The sequence below is a fragment of the Chiloscyllium plagiosum genome, unplaced genomic scaffold, assembly GCF_037043375.1.
Source record: "Chiloscyllium plagiosum isolate Xiang-an unplaced genomic scaffold, Cpla_swu_hap1 HiC_scaffold_28, whole genome shotgun sequence".
NCBI classification, from domain to species: domain Eukaryota; kingdom Metazoa; phylum Chordata; class Chondrichthyes; order Orectolobiformes; family Hemiscylliidae; genus Chiloscyllium; species Chiloscyllium plagiosum.
The window spans coordinates 27781887-27802424 of NW_028270166.1; the positions used below are offsets into that span (position 1 = coordinate 27781887).

General features: G+C 38.6%; 1 protein-coding gene across 1 annotated transcript in view; it reads left to right on the forward strand.

The window, feature by feature from the left end:
- LOC122565558 (mucin-16-like) overlaps nt 1-20538 on the forward strand; it is a 112965-nt gene that overhangs the window by 24126 nt on the left and 68301 nt on the right. Inside the window, exons 25-36 of the mRNA XM_087975849.1 lie at nt 1532-1672; nt 3761-3895; nt 6254-6414; nt 6503-6570; nt 8911-9080; nt 9719-9745; nt 12172-12333; nt 13978-14142; nt 15075-15209; nt 18259-18419; nt 18508-18575; nt 19824-19993. Of these exons, the coding sequence (XP_087831975.1) occupies nt 1532-1672; nt 3761-3895; nt 6254-6414; nt 6503-6570; nt 8911-9080; nt 9719-9745; nt 12172-12333; nt 13978-14142; nt 15075-15209; nt 18259-18419; nt 18508-18575; nt 19824-19993 (1563 nt within the window). The remainder of the gene's footprint in view (nt 1-1531; nt 1673-3760; nt 3896-6253; nt 6415-6502; nt 6571-8910; nt 9081-9718; nt 9746-12171; nt 12334-13977; nt 14143-15074; nt 15210-18258; nt 18420-18507; nt 18576-19823; nt 19994-20538) is intronic.

Genomic DNA, 20538 nt, shown 5'->3' on the forward strand with positions numbered 1-20538 from the left:
ATTTACCCCTTACCTATCACTACGGGCAAATTAGCATGGCCAATTCACCTGACCTGCACATCTTTGGACTGTGGGAGGAAACCGGAGCACCCGGAGGAAACCCACGCAGACACGGGGAGAATGTGCAAACTCCACACAGTCAGTCGCCTGAGGCAGGCATTGAACCCGGGTCTCAGGCGCTGTGAGGCAGCAGTGCTAACCACTGTGTCACCGTGCCACCCATGATGTTAAGGCTTTAGGTATATCTCATTAAGTCTGTCACCTATTTAACTGACAGCTTCAACAGAATGTTTGACTATAAATACAGAGATGTCCATTACAGCACAAACATCCACATCAACTCCTACCTCAACAAGGAGCATAGCACTGACAACTGCAGTGAGCTCTACAGAAAAACTGTCAACTGAAGTAATACCAGTCACTACATTACTAACTTCAGCAAGTGGTGAGTTCCCTATTATTGGATCTGCCATTTGGATTTCTTCCATTAGAACACATGAAATAGGAGCAGGAGTAGGCCATTTGTCCCATTGAACCAGAAAATCGTGACAGCAAATTCCAAAGATTGTCAGCACTTTGAGTGAAGAAGTTTATGCTTGGCTCCATATTGTGAGATATGTTTTAGATTCCCTGACCAATGGAATCAATCTGTCTGCATTAAAAGAGAGCTGCCCCTTCAGAGCTTCGAATGGTTCAATTAGATCCTCTCTTATTCTTCTCAGTTCTAGAGAATATGGATCCAATTTTCTCTGCCACTCATCACATGACAAACACTTACACCAGGGAATAACTTAATGACCTTCTCTGTGCTGTCTCCAAAACAGACATGCTGCTTTTTAAGGTGGAGATTAAAACTGCACATTATGTCAGATTTGGTCACATAAAAACCATATACATCAATATTGAGATTTATTTATCCTTCTACTCCCAACCCTTTGAAAAAAATAAGCAACATCTCATTTGCTTTGTTAATTGCTTCCCGTACCTTTACCAGCAACTGTGAGTTTAAAAACCCTTAATACGTTATTCAGTATGTCACCTGTTTTAATGAAAGGAGTAATAAAAACTTCAATTGTAATTGTATAGACATCCACCTTTGCACAAATGTCTACATCAACCCCTGCCTTCATAAGTTCAAGTCCCCCAACAACTACAGAGAAATCTAATGAAACATCAACAAGTGAAATAACAAGAATCCCTAAACCACTCACAAGTTTCTAGTATATGAAAGCACTTATTTCAACAACTCCATTTTCAATCCTGTGTAACTATTAGAAGTTAGAAGCACAATTTGAGAAATGCACAAATTTTCAGCAGTATGATATTGACATAATTGTGCATGTGAAAATCACATGCTTAGAACTCTTAGTACTTTATTCCTTTTTACAGACTATGCCAATGTATTCAAAATCTGCACTATATATGTGTGCATTAAACATAAAGCCAACAAGTGCCCAAAATTTATTTTTAATATACTGCATCATAACCTCTTTTCTCCTCAAATTAATGTAATCTGTTTCATCAACAATAGTAAAAACGTTGAATGGAAGTGCTCAGAGGTCCACAACAGCAGCAACCTCTGTATCAGCTTCACCAGTAACTAAAAAGAGCTTGACGGAAGTATCATCAACTGAATCAACAACTGTGTTTACAGCACTCCCATCACCAAGTGGTGAGTATACAAGAACACTCTTTGCAACCATTTCATTCTCAATTCCGTCACACTACTGAGTAAATATCTTTCATTGAATAAGAACTTTTAACAGAACTTATAGCCCAAGTAGCATGAAAAAATTTAATATAATATTTAATTATTTTCCTGAGCTTTTTTCTTCTTTAGTTTTGTTACATGCTGCAGGCTGTTAACAAGCTTGGTTATTGGTGCAGACGAACAAGTTATTCATGGAGAGGGGCATTGAAAATCCACAACTAGAGTACATTTTGTCCTTGCTACCCCTTTGCTTCTTCACAGTGGTGTTTAACTCAGACATGGTCTGATATCAGTTCAGGCTGTTGCTTGGTTGTAATCAGCAGGATTTCATTGACCATTGCAATCTTGATGCCATGAAAATGTGTGAGATATGTAGTAAACATTAGCTACAAAATGGCTCACTTCCTTTTGTAGATAACCTCCTATGAGAGATTGGGTTCTCTCAGAGTGCAGGGCAATATGCTTGAATAATGTTCTGGATTAGTGGTGCTGGAAGAGCACAGCAGTTCAGGCAGCATCCAACTAGCAGCGAAATCATCTCGTCCACATCCTGCACCTCCGCCCTCAGACCCCACCCCTCCAACCGTAACAAGGACAGAACGCCCCTGGCGCTCACCTTGCACCCTACCAACCTTCGCATAAACCAAATCATCCGCCGACATTTCCGCCACCTCCAAACAGACCCCACCACCAGGGATATATTTCCCTCCCCACCCCTTTCCGCCTTCCACAAAGACCGTTCCCTCCGTGACTACCTGGTCAGGTCCACACACCCCTACAACCCACCCTCCCATCCTGGCACCTTCCCCTGCCACCGCAGGAACTGTAAAACTTGCGCCCACACCTCCTCCCTCACCTTTATCCAAGGCCCCAAAGGAGCCTTCCACATCCATCAAAGTTTTATTTGCACATCCACTAATATCATTTATTGTATCCGTTACTCCCAATGTGGTCTCCTCTACATTGGTGAGACTGGGGGCCTCCTAGCAGAGTGCTTTAGGGAACATCTCCAGGACACCCGCACCAATTAACCACATCGCCCCGTGGCCCAACATTTCAACTCCCCCTCTCACTCTGCCGAGGACATGGAGGTCCTGGGCCTCCTTCACCGCAGCTCCCTCACCACCAGATGCCTGGAGGAAGAACGCCTCATCTTCCGCCTTGGAACACTTCAACCCCAGGGCATCAATGTGGACTTCAACAGTTTCCGCACTTCCCCTTCCCCCACCTCACCCTAGTTCCAAACTTCCAGCTCAGCACTATCCCCATGACTTGTCCGGACTTGTCCTACCTGCCTATCTCCTTTTCCACCTATCCACTCCACCCTCTCCTCCCTGACCTATCACCTTCATCCCCTCCCCAACTCTATGCTACTTTCTCCCCACCCCCATCCTCTTCTAGCTTATCTCTCCTCGCTTCAGGCTCACTGCCTTTATTCCTGATGAAGGGCTTTTGCCCGAAACGTCGATTTTGCTGCTCCTTGGATGCTGCCTGAACTGCTGTGCTCTTCCAGCACCACTAATCCAGAATCTGGTTTCCAGCATCTGCAGTCATTGTTTTTACCTGCTTGAATAATGTGCCTGACATAGATGAATAGCTGGTGGTGTATGTGACCAGAAATTGAACGAAATAGATATGTTCAATCAGTTCTAGTTAAGACCCACTTAAAGCCAAATAAATGTTCTAGGCATTTCCTACTTTGGGGTTGAATGGCAACATATCCAGTGTAAGTGGAGAGCTCAGAACCCCCATCACATTCCTTATGCCTCTCCTCTACCACTGTACAAATACAGCTTTAAGGTGCAGCACTTGGAGAACTCAGCAGAGAAACAGCCAGCTTGTATCTGTTTACGATTGTGTGTGAACTGAACAAGTAGAAATGTAGCAAAACTGATGCATGCTTTGATTTTAAATTCATTTCCTATACTGTGTTAACGTCAGAATTCTAATATTATACAACAGCTTCATAATCTAAAAGCAAAAGGAAAGGCTGACTATTCAATCTGGGAACACTCCTGTGAGTCTTTAACATTCTATCTTGTGCAATAGAATCATCTTCTATTTCAATATCTTCAGGATCAGAAACATCTACTCAAATCTCCACAACTTTACCTTCAACAAGCGCAGCAACACCAGTCACTACCAGTGAAGCATCCTCAACACAAACAACCAAAATAATGACAGGTATCAAGACTGATGTGTATTTATATCACAATTCGATCAATTACTTTTGTTGTCTTTGTCTATGTAGTGTATTTTTCTGATTTTTTAATATTTGAAATATTTCCAATGTTTAAATATCTAGGGAGTGGGAGTAGAGTTCTCTACCAGGCAGATGCTGCACACATAACAATAAATAAGTCAACAGATTGCGTTGTGAGCTTTTGGAATATTTGATCTAAATGATCTAACATGAGGTTGGGTATTGTTTGAGGGGGAGACTTCATTATCATTGGGTGAGTGGGCTGCAAGTGGAATGGAATGAAATTTTGAATAGAATTGATGGACATATTTTCATTAGCCTTCATCAGTTGCAATGCATTATCTCGATATAATGGGAAAATAAAACAAATCTGAACTCGTAGCTGCAAAGGAAGCAAATGGTTAGTTCAACCATGGGTATTTTCACCAACCTGGTCAATTTCTGATTCTTAATGCATCTGGCTGCACATACAGTGAAACCTCCCTTAATTAAGGTATTAGTGTTTGCTACCGTTGCTACAGGGTAAGCCACTGTAATATTCCCAATTGATGGCAATACTGGAAAAGTCAGATCCCAGAGTTAGATCATATTATGGCCTGTTAGATCATACGTTCAATTTTTGTGGTTGATTGCTGCCGTGGTTAGTCATTCAACAAAAACCCACAAGGTTGCAAATGTTCTTTAATGAAAAAATACAAGTTTATTCCATAAATGAAAAAACACAAACATATTTTACAAATACAAAAGAGCAAAACAAAAGTTTCAACCTTTTCCCCATTACAGAAAATACCAGAAAAATATCACTCCTCTTTCATCACTACTTTCTCAGTTAATTGACACATTTCAGGACTTCTTGGACCGGTCAGAAAGTTCTACAACTTCTTTGTCAGTTTCCATGACATTTTTCAATTCTGATGGCCAATTTATCTTTTCAGTTCTGATAGTTTGCTATTTTCACAACCTGGAGATTGTGGTGGTTCCACTGAATTGAAGACATATCTTTTTCTGCTCTGAAGTCGTGACTAACCTAAAGTCCCTGTCTGATTTTTCTCTCTGTGGATGCAGCAATGTAAACATTTTATTCATTAACACCATGGTGTTGTGTTGGTGGTTGACTGAATCACATCTTCCTGAATTTTATTATCTTGTTCACTATTCTAAATCATTGACGTTTTCCCCCCAAAACTATCTCCTTCACAGAACTGATGACAGGCAATTGCCACTATTTTAGCAACCCAAATCTCAAAACTAAAACAAATTTTATAAAGCTTTTATCATACCACCACTTGCAAGTTCCTGTTTAAGACACACACCATCCTGACTTGGAACTATATTGCTTATTCCTTCATCGTTACTGTCTCAAACATTCCTAGAACTCCCTTCCTATCGGTGGATGTTCCTGCAACATAAAGGCGGCTGAAGTTCGAGAACCTTCTCCAGGGCAGTTAGGACTTGGGAATTAATGCTGGCCCAGCCACTGATCTCCAAATCACATGTTGAATTTTTTAAACATGCTGCCAGCAACTTCTGGAGTCTTCATTCATGGAACTGAGTACAAAACTGAGGACATTATTTGTCAGTTAAATTCAACGCCCGTCTGCACGCGGCAGAACCTTCCGGAACTGACATCAATGCCATGCTCCAGTATGCCGATACTATTGAACATGCGTACAACCTTTATAAAATGCACAGTCACTCAACAGAGATTAATGTAATAGACTCTGTTACACAATGCAATCCATCCATAAACTACTGTTACACCACATACTTAAGCTAGTTACAACTACAAGCATGCTGAAGAACTGTTGAAAAATCTGAGGCTTTTTGAACTTGGACAAGTTATTATTTTAGTGAGGAATGTGCTGGAATTATTCCTGAACAACCTCTAAAGCCCTGAAAAATTATATTATAAGTATGGTACCTGAATCCTTCAGACAAAAGAAATAGATATCGGGTTATATACAATCCAAACAAACAGTATATAGCCTTTGTGTTCTGCAATGGCATGTCTTTTCCTTAACCTATGCATATGAGAAAAGCTTTATTTAATTTTCTGCACACTGATTTAAATTTGATATATATTTTCTATTTATTATTTCCTGCTTTGTTTCTATGAAGATGCTTTGATCTATTTGGTGAATAGCTTTCCTCCCCACAGATGCTGTAGAGGGTGCAAAATTGAGACAGTAGAAAAGGAGAATCCTCCACAAAAAAGACTATCAATCATCTGTGGGCAACCGTACATGAGGTGAACAGCAAAAGCTGTTCTTTCATTGTTATTTTCTAAATCTGGGCTAAAAACATTGTAATCCTCTGCTTTGTATTTTTCTGTATTAAAGTGGAGCCTCCCATTGTACCTGCAACAGTCAACCCAAATGAAGGAATTCAGGGAAAAGAGTTCAACATAACCTTCACTGTTCTCAAACTGCCTTTCACACCAACTCTGCAAGATCTCAATTCCTCTTTGTACATAAATGAATCAAACAACATTCTTGATGCAGTAAGTATGTTATCTATGTCATTTGTAAAGAAAATGTTATGTTCCTTTGCATTCTTGACACTAAATGGAACATTTTAATTTTCTGCAGCTCAGTAAGCTATATGCCAAAAGCAAGGTAAAATCATCATTGTTACATTGCCAGTCCATATCTTTCAGGTAAGATATTAACTTTACTGTAAACATTTAAGCTGGATATACAAAATAGGTTGATGTTTAAGTGATCTGGATTTATTACATAAGTCAAAAGTAAATTTATTAACATATTAGAAAAGGATTTCCTCAATATATTTCCCTGGTGAGGTAATATCCCGACTGCATAAATGCTGCAATCCTCCTTTTGTCGACTTATCAGAACTGTTTCTGCTATTGAAGCGGAGAAAGTGAGGACTGCAGATCCTGGAGCTATCACCAACATCAAAGTGAAAGCCACCTCATATCGTCATAACATGTGAAACTGTGATATGTTTTCTACTTCTTGGCATCCAGAAGATGACTGTGTCTTAATAATTGAATGGTGTAGGGATAGGCACTGGATGCAGTTGAAACATTGCCTTCATTAGATTAAACAGCCTGAAATATGAGAGCAAGGAAACCCTCTGAGTTATGCCCATGTACTTGTTAATTATTATCTTGTCCAAGTTAACAAAAGAATCTTGGAGATTATGGTCAGAATGTTAAGTGTCCACTCTCTGAGCTGGGAATCAAGATAAGCTGGCAGGTGGCAGCGAGGGTTACAAAACCATATGCCATTGTGTTGCACAATACTGTTATTACTGATAGTTTGCCATTGCTGAGGAAGCATTTAGGCAGCCTGTTTACAAGATAATTAAGATTCTTAAATGTTGAATTAGTAGATAATTAAGATAATTAATTTCCACTGCCAATGGTATTTTACCAGTGGTATAGGGTGGCCTGACCAGGTTGCATCCTGGTAAAACATGGCAGCAAGGTTGCCAATAAAGGAGGGTGGCCTGTGCCCAATGGATATTCACAAAGGTCCGTTTCCCTCACTACATGAGCCTCCATCTTTCTTGTCAAGCTCCATGGCTCCTCTTGGTGTATCTGTCCCAGAGGTATTTGATTGCAGGCAGTTCTTGAAGATAGGACGTATTCCATGATGGAACAGAAGTCGTATCATAAGCCAAAAAACAGGCCAACAGCCATTAATCTGGCTAGAGGCAACTTCAGCAACCAGAACCTGATGTTTAACCCAGGATACAGAGCTGCTACCTCCATGTAAAATTTCCCACATACCATGTTAGTAGGTTCTTTGAGTCAAAGATAATAAAGTGACAGGTGTGCAGGATTTTGAACAAACTGATGCTATTCACACGTGTATTGAAAAATGATGGGACCGTTCAAACAACATGCCTCGTCAATTTTAATTGAGAGGTGAAAACTGATTCCACTGAAAGGCTTCAGCAGTTTTTTTTAAATTGATTGATTTTGTTCGAGGCCCAGTGCAACTTATCAGTATTGATTTCTGGAGTAAACATCCTTCCATTGAATAACCTCAGCCTTCTCAATGTGCAGAGCCACCAAATCAGTTGACTTTTCAAATACCATGTAGTGTGCCATCATTCAAAAAACACTAATTATTCCATTGTCTTTAAAAATCTGTTCTGCAAACAAATTATGAATATAGCTTTATAATATTGATAACGATTGACCTGGAACTTGCACAGGGCCATCATCAGTAACTTTGAATTGGACTCAGGATTAACTTGAGGATTTAATGTCAGCACAGGTTAATACAGAAATCATTATCCTTCAAGTGATGTGGGTATCATTGGCAAGACCAACATTTGTTGTCCAACCCAAACTATCCTTTGAACTGAGTTATTTGCTGGACTAATTCAGACAGTAGCTAAAGAAGTCAATCACGTTTCCGTAGGTTTCACATGTAGGTTTAGACCAAGTAAAGATAACAAATTTCTTTCCCTTGGGTATAGTTTATGATTCATTATTCGATGAAGTTAGTATCATAGACAGATAAACTTGCACAAACACCACCCTTGTACTTTTCGTTGTGCCCCACCAGCACCTAGTGCCAGCATTCAATGAACTTAACTGATTTGGCTAGAAATTCTCAATTTTAACTCTCATATTACGGTACATCCCTCCACAAAATGTTAAGTCTTATGCAATGAGGTATAAGTATTTTTAATGTCAATACAAGTCGTGAGTACTTCAACGTATTCTTCCCAATCATTATTCATTTCCTGGTTGCCTGTTTATGGAACTATTCAATGCAATGGACAGCTTAATGACTTTACAAGAATGTGACACTAGGAATTTCCATTAAGTTATGACTCTATCAGCTGTAAACTGAAAGAGTTTGACTTTTTGTTAGACATCACAGAAGCTCAAAATGAGGTCAATAACTCATGCTCTTACTTTACAATCATCACAACATCCTAGTGATTTAATTATTCAATCATTTGTAATCTTTAACACATTTAAACAAATTAACCATCTGATATTTGTCTGTGGCAGACCTGCAAGTGATGGAAACAGTACGGTTGAAGTAATCTGTACTTTCAAAATAAGTGCCAATACCCCACAAGTTGATAAAGTTGGTCTCTACCATGAATTCCAAAACAATACAAAGGACATCACCACCTTAGGACCGTATACGCTGGACAGCAATAGCCTCTATGTAAATGGTAAATGCTCAATTTAGTTCTGTATCAATTCAATTTTTTCTTATGCTTTTAATCAGTGGAATATTCATTTCAAAGCCATTCTCTTTCTTGTTGCTCTGTTGTGCTGCCACAACCTCTCTCAAAACAAATGCTCTGTCTTTACTAATCACTTGAGTCAATTTCAACCTCATTCCTGATGAATGGCTTTTGCCCAAAAGGTTCCTCGGATGCTGCCTGACCTGCTGTGCTTTTCCAGCACCACACTCTTGACTCTAATCTCTAGCATCTGCAGTCCTCACTTTTGCTCAATTTCAACCCTGGTCCATCTGTTCTAAACTATTCTTCATCTATTGGCTTCTTCACTCTTGAAATGTTGCCCATCGCTCAGTCCTGATCATTTGACCCCAACTTGCTATTGCCCTGTGGGTCTTGCTTAAATATAGATAAAACAAGAAGATTAAAAAACTAAATCAAAAGTTACTTCTATTTTAGAAATTCTAATAGTTCAGTTTCTTACAAAATGTGAAACATCTTATTCAAACCATCACATCTAACTGACACTGGTTTAATTTAAATCTAACTTGTAATTAAATGCAATGTTGAAGAAAAATATTTTAACTAGCTTAAATGATCTTTTCCAAATGTATTTGATTTTTCAGGTTACCATGAATCAACTGTTGTAACCAGTAAGTATGACGACTATTGTTGCTCCGTTGATACCTTGAGATATCTTTATAAAGGTGGTTGGCAGCCAACAGCATGGCTTCAATTCTTGCACAAGCTGAGATTCTCTTCTTCTCAACCTCTCTCCTCCTTTGATGCGTGATGATCCTCAGATTAAACCATCACCAGTCAATTCTCTCCCTCTCTATAGAGAGAAGCCCTCTAGGTCAGACTATGGCATGTTTTACTTTTGGTGGTCAATTAGCTCAGTCAGCTGAACAGTTGGTTTTCAATGCAGAATGATGCCAACAGTGAGGGCTAAATTCCTGCACTGGCTGAGATTATCATAAAGGACTTTCCTTCTCTACCTCTTCCCTTGACTGAGGCATGGTGACCCTCAGGTTAAACCATCACCAATCATCCCTCTCTTCAGTGAAAGAACAGCCCTCTCATCCTCAAGACTATGGTGGCTTTTTATATAAAGATACCATTGAGTAGTTTCAGTTATTTTCGTAACATCATGGCCTACAAGAATTATATTGGTAATGATTTCTCTGTGATATCCATCATGAAATTGTAAATATGTTTAGAGACCCTGTTTCACTAATGTCAATTGGTACCGCTCTTACTTCTGGGTCAGAAACCTACAGTTTCAAGTCCCACTCCAGTACTTAAGCACAACAGTCTACCCTGATGTTTCAGTGGAATGCAACTCTGTCAGAGTCAATATCTTTCAATTTATTTGTCAAAATGAGATCTTATTGATCCTCAAGTGGTAAAATAAGATGCCCCAGCTCTATTTTGAGAAAGAGCAGCAAAGTTATCTGTCAACCAATATTACAAAATAGAGATTATCTGTTATGATCGCATTGTCATCTGTGGATTACTACATTACAATAGTGAGTACAATTCAAAACATTGACTCTTGCTCTGGGATGTAGTCATGAAATGTGCTGTATAAATGCAACGTTTCCATTTGATCTTATTAAATGGTATAACTGCTAAAACTTGATATCTTGAAACAAATTAATTAATATTTAGAAATTCCAGTTGCTGAAGGATCCTTGAGTAGGTAAGATAGAAATTAAGAGTAAAATTCTCAGAGCCCTAAATGCATGGCCTATATCATGAGACTATGCCCTTATGATTTAAAGGACATGACTATTGAAAATAATCTCTCTGCATCTCCCTTCTCAAGCAGCAATAGAACCATATATAGTTCAATGAGATCACCTCTCATTTTTCAGAATTATAGAGAAGATAAACTCAATTCTTTTCAGCCATTTATCACAGTTCATCCAAAAACTCCAGGGAGAAAATTTACCAAATCCTCTTGTACTGTCTCCAATATAAGCATATTGTTTCTCAAATGTGGAGACAAAAAGTATACACAGTACTTCAGATATGGTCTCATCAACCTCCCAAGCAATTGTAATGATGCTTCTTTATTCCTGCACTCCTAACCCTTTGCAATAAATGCCTTTGTGCCATAATTGTTTGCTGTCACATTTTCAGCCGACTCCAAGTTTAGATATCCTTAATTCTGTCAAACTCCTAGAAGTTAGAAGGTAAACTGGAAATGTTCTATAATATTACTGCAGTATGTTGTTGGCCATAATTGTATGCTGATTAATATTGGTACTTTGCTTATGTTATAATTCTGTTAGGCCACGTTACTTTTGTTACTCACTAAGCCAGACCACTCAAAAAAAAATTCTTAAGCAGGCAGTTCAGACCATAACTTTGCAATTTGTTTCGGTAAGTGTACAATGAAAATTACCCAAATTAAGTTAGCTAGGTTGACTACTAGATTTTAAAACAGACTAAAAATATATTCACAAAATTACACAATGAAACACAAAGAACAGAATAAAGAACTCCTACAGAACTCTACCTATCCAACTCAACTTAATTGTGCTGTTCCGAATGCGCACAACAGTCCCAATAAGCAAATTCACTTTAAAAACCAGTATAAATGGAACACATGCTTACAAGTTGAAGTTGAAGGGCAGAAAGAGTGAGCGAGTCTCCACACAGCTCTCTGTTGAACTTCCAACCAGTTCAAGACTGAACTAAGACTGCTCAGCTCAGCTAGAGAGCTGATCACTCCCCTGTCTTTAAACAGGTCACTTCTAAAACATGCCCACTTTGGACGGAAGTCTCATCTGTTTACATATAAACAAAAAGCCTCTCAAAATCCTTTTCATCTCTGTACCAAACCAGACTGATTGGAGCCCTGCCCAGTTTATTGCCCCTCTGAAAAAAATCAAGGACAGAGTATCCTTGAGACAAGAACAGCTTTTAGAAAAAAAGGGACTAGCTTTGTAACACTTTGTCAAGAAATTTGCCTTATATGTAGGTTAAACAAAACATAATCTGTGTGCAAAGACTTTAATATTTTGTTCAATGCTTTCTTTTTCTTCACTACTAACATATGTTTCCAAAACAGCAACAGAAATATTGATAGCAAATACACAGACATCTACAGCAACTCCAAGCTCTACATCAGCCTCTGCCTCAACAAGTACAGCAGCAGAAACATCTGCAGCAAGCTCAACGCAAACATCAACATCTGAAGCAACAACAGTGACATCACATCCCACGACAAGAGGTGAGTACAAATGCTCTCTTCTCTGTTATACCATTCTGATTTCTTTCACTACTGCAATGTCAGAAACATATAAAGTAGGTAAAGATAATAGCAGAATGTTGGCTACAAATATACAGAATAGCATGATAAAATCGACTCACTAAGTTGTATCAAATACAAGTTTCAAGAAGGCATAAGTAGTTAATTTTCTGGTTGGCAAAATGTAGTGAGTTGAGAGTGTGTTGCTGGAAAAGCATAGTAGGTCAGACAGCATACAAGGAGCAGGAAAATTGATGATTTGGGTCGGAGCCCTTGGACATAAAGAGGTTACAACGTTCAGTTAAGTAAATGGCCAAAATCTGTCAAATGAAGTGTAATGTGTAAAAATGTGAAATTTGTCAATTTTAACAGCTTAGAGTGTTAAAAAAAATTATGTAAGTGATGAGAGATCACAGAGCTCTGAGATGCAGAGGAATCAGGGTGTTGTCATGCATGAATCTTAAACGGTTAAATAAAAGTAACTCAAAAATTAGGAAAGCTGGAAGAATGTTACCTGGAGTGCTATGTACAGTTTTTAAATTCACTCGCGGGATGTGGACATTGCTGGTTGTTGAGAATTTATTGCCAATTCCTAGTTGTCCTTGAGAAGGTAGTGGGGAGCTCCCTTCTTGAGCAGATGCTGTCCACGTATTGTAGGTTGACCCACAATGACCTTAGGGAGGGAATTCCAAAATTTTGACCTAACTACACTAAAGGAATGGCATTATATTTCCAAACTATGATTGTGAGTAGCTTGGAGGAGAACTTGCAGGTGTTGGTGTTCCCATGTATTTCCCTTCCAGATGTCAGTGCTTGTGGGTTTGGAAGGTGCTTTAAAGATCTTTGAGAAATTTATAGAAGGCGTCTTTTAGAGAATACACTGCTGCTAATGAACATTGGTAGTGGAGGAAATGGATGCTTTGGGTGCAGTGCCAAACAACTGCGTTGCTTTGCTTTGGATGGCGTCAAGCTTTTTGAGTCTTGTTGAAGCTGAGTCATCCAGCCAAGTGGGGAGTATTCCATTACAATCCTGACTTGTGCAAAGTAGATAGTGGACAATATAGGTCTTTTTAATGTAAGGAATGGTGTAAATGCATAGAAAACAGTTCAGGGAAAGTTTACGAGGTAATACCTGGAATTGGTAAGGTGTCCTGTGAGAAAAAGTTGAAAAGTCTAGGCTTGTTTCCAGTGAAGTTTAGAAGGGTAGAAGATGATTTAATTGAAACATATAAGGTTTTGAGGGGTCTTGAGGGTGCACAATGGAGGGATTTCTCCTCTTGTGGGAGAATCGAGAATGAGGGGTCACCCATTTAAGATAAAGTTGAAGAGAAACGTTTTTGAAACTATCTTCAAAAGGCAGTGGATGCAGAGTTCTTAAATACTTTTAAGGCAGAGGTATATATATTTTTCATAAGATAGAAGTGAAAGGCTTTTGACAGAATGTGAGCAATTGATTCAATCATCATCTTAGTGAATGGAAGAGCAGGTTTGAAAAGCTGAGTGGCCAACACCTGCTCTTCATGTGTATGCTTGTATGTGACTTTTGTGCTAAATGACTTCAATGTATATTTATTTGTTCCATGCTTTTTATATACTTTATTGCATTGATTTTTATTTTACTAATAGCAGCAACAAAAACTTTGACTGCAAATAAACAGCCAACCACTGCATCATCAACCTCTTCATCAGTTCCTGCCTTGACAAGTACAGCAGCAGCAACATCTACAGCAAGCTCAATACAAACATCAATATCTGAAGCAATGACAGTGACATCAATCCCATCAACAAGTGGTGAGTGCAAGAATTGCTTTTGTTATAGTTGTCCAAATTTGATTCCTTCAATTGTTCTGCAGACTTAGGAGTGTATGATGGCAAAGTAACAAAAGGTAAGAAGGTGATGCTAGCTGTAACTATAGAGTGTAAAATAACATGCAAATGGCACATGGTTATCAATGTTTCATCATGACTATATTAGGTTGCTGAGTATTTTGTATTACCTATAAGTTTAGATGGTGACATTCGTCCTATAGACCTAATGGTTTGATCAATGCTTTTGCATACCTCACAAATCTATCACCTATTTTAACACCAGCTGCAGAAATGTCAACTACAAATACATAGTTATCTATAGCAGCACAATCCTTTACATCAGCTTCAGTCTCTGCAAGTACAATAATGCAAACAACTCAAGTTTACACTGCTGAAACATCGACATCTGAAGCAACACCAGTCACTACACTATGCCTATCAACAAATGGGCTGAATAAAATTTTCATCCATTCAATTCTGATTCTGTTAGAGCTACTGGAAGTTAAAAATGCACGCAGGAAAAGTGACAAAAGATTAGAGGAGTATATATTTGGTTATGGTATGAATGGATGAATCAAATGCAAATGACTATTGGGTTTATATATCCACTTCCTGCCATCTGAAGAGTCAGTGGGAGTCTCTGTGCCCAGTTTCCATCTTAGCTGTTTGTTATGCATATCCTTGTCTTCAATTACTCTCTTACTATCTATTCCTACTGCAACAATAATGCACGTTATCTTTTACAGGCCTCATCCTGATTTTAGGGACTGTCAACCTTAGTAACCTTGGTAGACTAATGTTATTTCAACATGCCATTGTTGCGTTACTGAATATATGACTATTAACCAAATGTAGAACACTACATTCATGTTTTCTGTTTACCTGAATATCTACATCATCTCTTTTCATAATAGAAACATTGATTGAAAGTACACAGGTCTCCACTGCAACAGTGCACTCTACGTCAAGTAAAATAACATCAGCAACTACCGTGAGATTTACTGAAGTGTCGACAACTGAAGCGACAACAATCACAAAATTAGCAAGTGGTGAGCAGAATAATGCTTCCCAATCAGATGTTCCATTCTAATTTCTTTCAATTCACTGCAAATAGATTAGAAAAGTTACAACGATTGTCATAGTTTGTCATCAGCAGAGAAAATCAAGCGCAAATTACATTTGGTGCTTCTTTGCTGATGTGGTCTGTTATGAGCTGTGTTTTTTTTCATTCCTAGGATTAGGGCATCACTGGCTGGACCAGCATTTATTATCCATCCTAAATTTCCCAGAGGCGAGTTAAGAATAAACTACATTACTGTGGATCTTTTGTCATGTGTAAGCCAGACCAGGAAAGGACAGCAATTTCCCTCCCTACAGGACATTACTGAACCAGATGGGTCTTTCCAACAATCGAGGCATCATTATACTCTTAATTCCAGATTTTCTTTAATTTAAATTCCACCATCTGCCAAGGTGGGGTTCACTAGGCCATTGCCACCCCGTAACATTGTGGAGGAGAGATAGTAACAAATTACAGATTTAATTGCAGATATACCAGTTTTGATAACATATTGCAGTTGACTTCAATGTATATTTATTTGTAAAATGTTAGGAGCAAAAAGATGGCCTTAAGTGAACATTGGCCTATCTGATCAAGATCCAGTTGTAATCTGATGTAACCCTATTCGCTATCCACAACACCTCCAATCTGCAAATTTACTAACTATACCTCTTACGCTCATATCCAAATCATTTATATAAACAACGAAAAGTAGTGGACCCAGCACTGATCCTTGTGGCACTCCACTAGTCGCAGGCCTCCAGTCTGGAAAACAACCCTCCACCACTACCCTCTGTCTTCTACCTTTGAGTCAATTCTGCATCCAAATAGCTAATTCTCCTGTATTCCATGAGATCTAATCTTGTTAACCAGTCTCCCATGGGGAACATTGTCGAATGCCTTACTGAAATCCATATAGATCGCGTCCATTGCTCTGCCCTCATCAATCCTCTTTGTTACTTCTTCAAAAAACTCAATCAAGTTTGTGAGACATGATTTCCCACGTACAAAGCCATGTTGACTGTCCCTAATCAGTCCTTATCTTTCCAAATACATGTCCATCCTGTCCATCAGAATTCCCTCCAACAACTTGCCCACTACCGAAGTTGGGTTAAATGGATTTAATCTCTTCTGATTGAAGCTTGCTTGCAGGCTATAGATGTATCTATAGCTAGTATTTGAAATTGGATCTAATAGCTGATTATCAAAGATATTCAGAATTCAAGAACACCCTCCCTGCTCCTCCCCCCAGAGAGCCCAATCCTGTTTCTCCACATTCTGTGTTATTGCAGTTTTTACCAGTGGAGTCCACAGTGAAACATACAGTGTTATAGTGTAATAGACTAGTTACTATTATGAAGGACTTATGGAAAGTTTAAACCAATTTCAATCAGGAGTGATTAATTCCTGATTTTTTTTGGACGCTGTAAGTCCTGACCCACCAAAGCAGGGAGACCATCAATGATCCCAAGAACCAAGCCATAGCAATTGAAGGCTGAGCAGAGCACTGATTTATTTTAAGGTCAGGCTCCCCATAACCTTTGTCAGGAAGAAGTCATGCCTTACAGACTAGAACAGCCCAGTTGGATATGTGGCCTCTCTGTATTCCCAGCATCGCCTCCAGGAGTAGTATGCACTTCTGGTGATAGAGGGAGTCCTGCCTCAGCAGCAACTCTTGGTAAATTCAGTCTTTGGGATCTCACTAAGGCCTGCTATCCTCAAGACGTGATTAAGGATCAAGAAGATACCTACACAGTAGTTGAAGTGGGAGAAAGCCTCCAATAGGTCTGTGGTGCTGTCAAAGGGGACTGCCACTTAGCTTGACAACAGCCCATGCTGATAAAAAAAGTCGGTCTTCCCATGTGGTAGGAAGTGATCCTGACAATTTACAAGTGACATTTATAAAATGTCAGGAGCAACAAGATGAGGGCCTTAAGTGAACATTAATTGGGTCTGTATTACTATCAAGTTTCACACAGGATGTATTTGATTCCAATGTGTCTTCAAACCCACCAGTGAGATAATATAATATCCAATCATAGAGTTACACAACATGGAAACAGACCCTTTGGTCCAATGCTGAACATAATCCCAAACGAATCTAGTCCCGCCTGCCTCCTCCTGGTCCATATCTCTCCAAACTTTTTCTATTCGTGTACTTATCCAAAAGTCTTCTCAATGTTGTAATTGTGCCCACTACCTCAGGAAGTTCATTTCACACGCGAACCACCTTCTGTGTAAAGAATTTGGCTCTCGTGTCTTTTTTAAGTCTCTCTCCTCTCACCTTAAAAATGTGTCCCCTCGTCTTGAAATCCTCCACCCGAGTGAAAAGTCACCTACCATTAATCCTATCTATAACCCTCATGATGTTATGAACTTCAATAAGGCTACCTCTCAACCTCATACGTTAAAATAAAATAAATCCCAGCCTGTCCAGCCTTTCTTTGTTACTCAAACTTTCCATACCCTACAGTGTCCTAGTAAATCTCCTTTGAACCATCTCCAGCTTAATAATATCCTTCCTATGTCTGGGTGACCACAACTAGACACAGTACTCTAGAAGAAGCCTCGCCAATGTCCTCAACCTGAACATGACTTCCCAACTCATAAGCTCAAAGGACTGATCAAGAAGAGCAAGTGTGCTGAACGCTTTCTTAACCACCCTGTCTATATGTGTTGCACACTTCAAAGAATTATGTACTTGAGCCCCTACGTCCCTCTGCATTACAGCACCTGAGGCTCTAATGGAATAATATTTCAAAGTTATTTCTGAACAATCTCCCTGATCTCGTAAATTATCCAGTGTGGAATCCCATTCCCTCAATCTAATGTTGCAGAGAAAAAAAAAACTATAACAGGAAAACTTTTGTGTTTTGCTGTTTTATACTTTCCCTTAATTCCACATGACTAAATGTTTTTCTCATTTTTTGTACAATGGTTGAAATTTAATTTGTGTTTGCCCTATGATGTCTCTTTTTTTAAAAATGAACAATCTGATTCATTGAATCTGCTTTGCTTTGCATCTTGCTCTGTTACAGTAGAACCCCCGATTATACCTGCAACAGTCAATCCAAATGAAGAAACTCAGGAAAGAGAATTTAACATAACCTTCACTGTACTCACACTGCCATTCACACCTAATCTACAAAATCTCAGCTCTCCATTATACCTGGCTGTATCAAGTAACATTCTTGACAATGTAAGTATATTACCAAAATCATTTGGGAAGAATACATTATATTTAGTTCCATGTTTTATGCTAAAATGCAATGTTTAATTTCCTACAGCTCAGTAATCTGTATGCCAATAGCAAAGTGAAATCAACATTCTTGAAATGTTGGTCTGCGCGTTTCAGGTAAGAATTCAGTTATTAATGACATATAAAGAGACAAGAAGAATCATTTCCTCAGTGTTATTGTCTGATGATTTAATTTTGCAACTGCGTTCCTGCAATCCACAACCTTGTATCGGTTCAGCAGAACTGATCCCACTAAGTGCATCACAAAGTGAATGCCACACAAAATATCCTATGTATGAGATTGTGATATCCTTCCGACAAATTTCTTTTACAGGATGAATATATCTCAGTACTTGAAAAATGCACCTGTTAATGGTAGTTGATGCCAAAAAGGCTCTGTTTTTCTTTTGGTAACAAACAACTAATATTTGAACAGGAACAGCCACTGGCTATTGAGCTTGACAGAGCCACATAAAGATGTTAATTATTGACAACTGAGCTGTCAGTGAAGGGCATGCAATCAGACACTAAAGAAATGGTGGGGGTGATGTCAGATGGCCTACTTGACTCTTTGCTAAATTGAGGTGCGAGTTCTTCTCTGATGGGAACTGATGTCCCACCATGGCCAGGCCTGTTAAATTGCTTTGTGCCAATCCAGTGATGTGGAGGCTGAAAGGCTTTAGCTATCCTCTGTTGATTAGGTCAAGTGAATTGCACTGCATCAACCAATCTAGCTCTGAATTCTGGAGTAAGCAGAATTCTCAATACGCAGAAGTTTGAAATGTGCAGAACTTTGAAAGGTGCTCACGATCCATTCAAGTAGCATATCACTGGAATTCAATGTAAATATGCATTATCAATGCTAGTTAATTTGGACTGAAAATGTATTTTTATGTTTGTGTAAACCTGTTAAATTATCATTAATTACTAAACTTCTAAAAGTACATTTTTAAGTAATAATTATTTATTGTTGAGGTTGTTCATGATATTTCAACCTCTGTGTTAATGCCATCCATATGACGAATCTTTACTTCACTCTTCATAACATGTTGTAAATGTTATCTGATTATCAGAGCTTTTCATTTCTGATTAGCTGTCTATGAAAATTATTAAATGCTTTCTTGACAACTTTCTAACATCATGCAGCCTGACTCTGAGAAATTCCATTGCATTATGTTCCAATGAGCCGCACATTGAGAAAGTTTAAGTTCTTGAATCAGAGATTGCAACATCTCTCATCAAACCTCTCTTTGAAGTCAGCAGCTTGTGTTTTTGCTTTGGTGTGAACAGATTTCAGTCCATTCAGTTCTTCAGTGTAATGCATATATTATAAAATAAATTAACAACTTCCTGTTTATGTGGCAGGCCTGCAAGTGATGGCAACAGTACAGTTGAGGCAATTTGCACCTTCAAAAAGACTGGCGATACCTCTCAAACTGATAAAGTTAACCTGTACCGCGAATTCCAAATCAACACAAAGGGCATTACCACCTTAGGAAATTATACACTGGACAGCAGTAGCCTCTACATAGATGGTAAGTACTCACTTTGATTAAATATCACATTTTAAGTTCATATTTATTTTTCAGAACACTGCTGTAGTTATTTGTTTTTTCACACGTATTCTCTTTCCAGGTCACCTGTCAAACTGCTACCTTGTCACTCGCAAACAATTTCCGAATTACTTGATTCAACTTTGACAATGGTCTATTTGCATTCTGATACTCTTGATGTTCCTGATTCTTCCCCCTTGTTGTGTGGCCTCTCTTTCACTCACTCCAATCTCTTGTTTCCATCTTGTTGTTTTGTTCGCACTTGATTATTCACTTCTATAAATTGAAGAAAAAACAAAACCAAACATTATTATTCATTCTATTTTCACATGATCAATTTCTTACAGAATGCTGAACATCTTATCCAAGCAGTCACAGGCTGATTCTGATTTACTTTATATCAACATCTCTCTCAGCAAAACTTTCTTTGAAGCCGTCAGCTCAAGTTTTTGCTTTGTTGTGAACAGATTTCAGACCATTCAGTTCTTCAGAGTAATGTAATTAATTGCAATTTCATAAAACAGTTT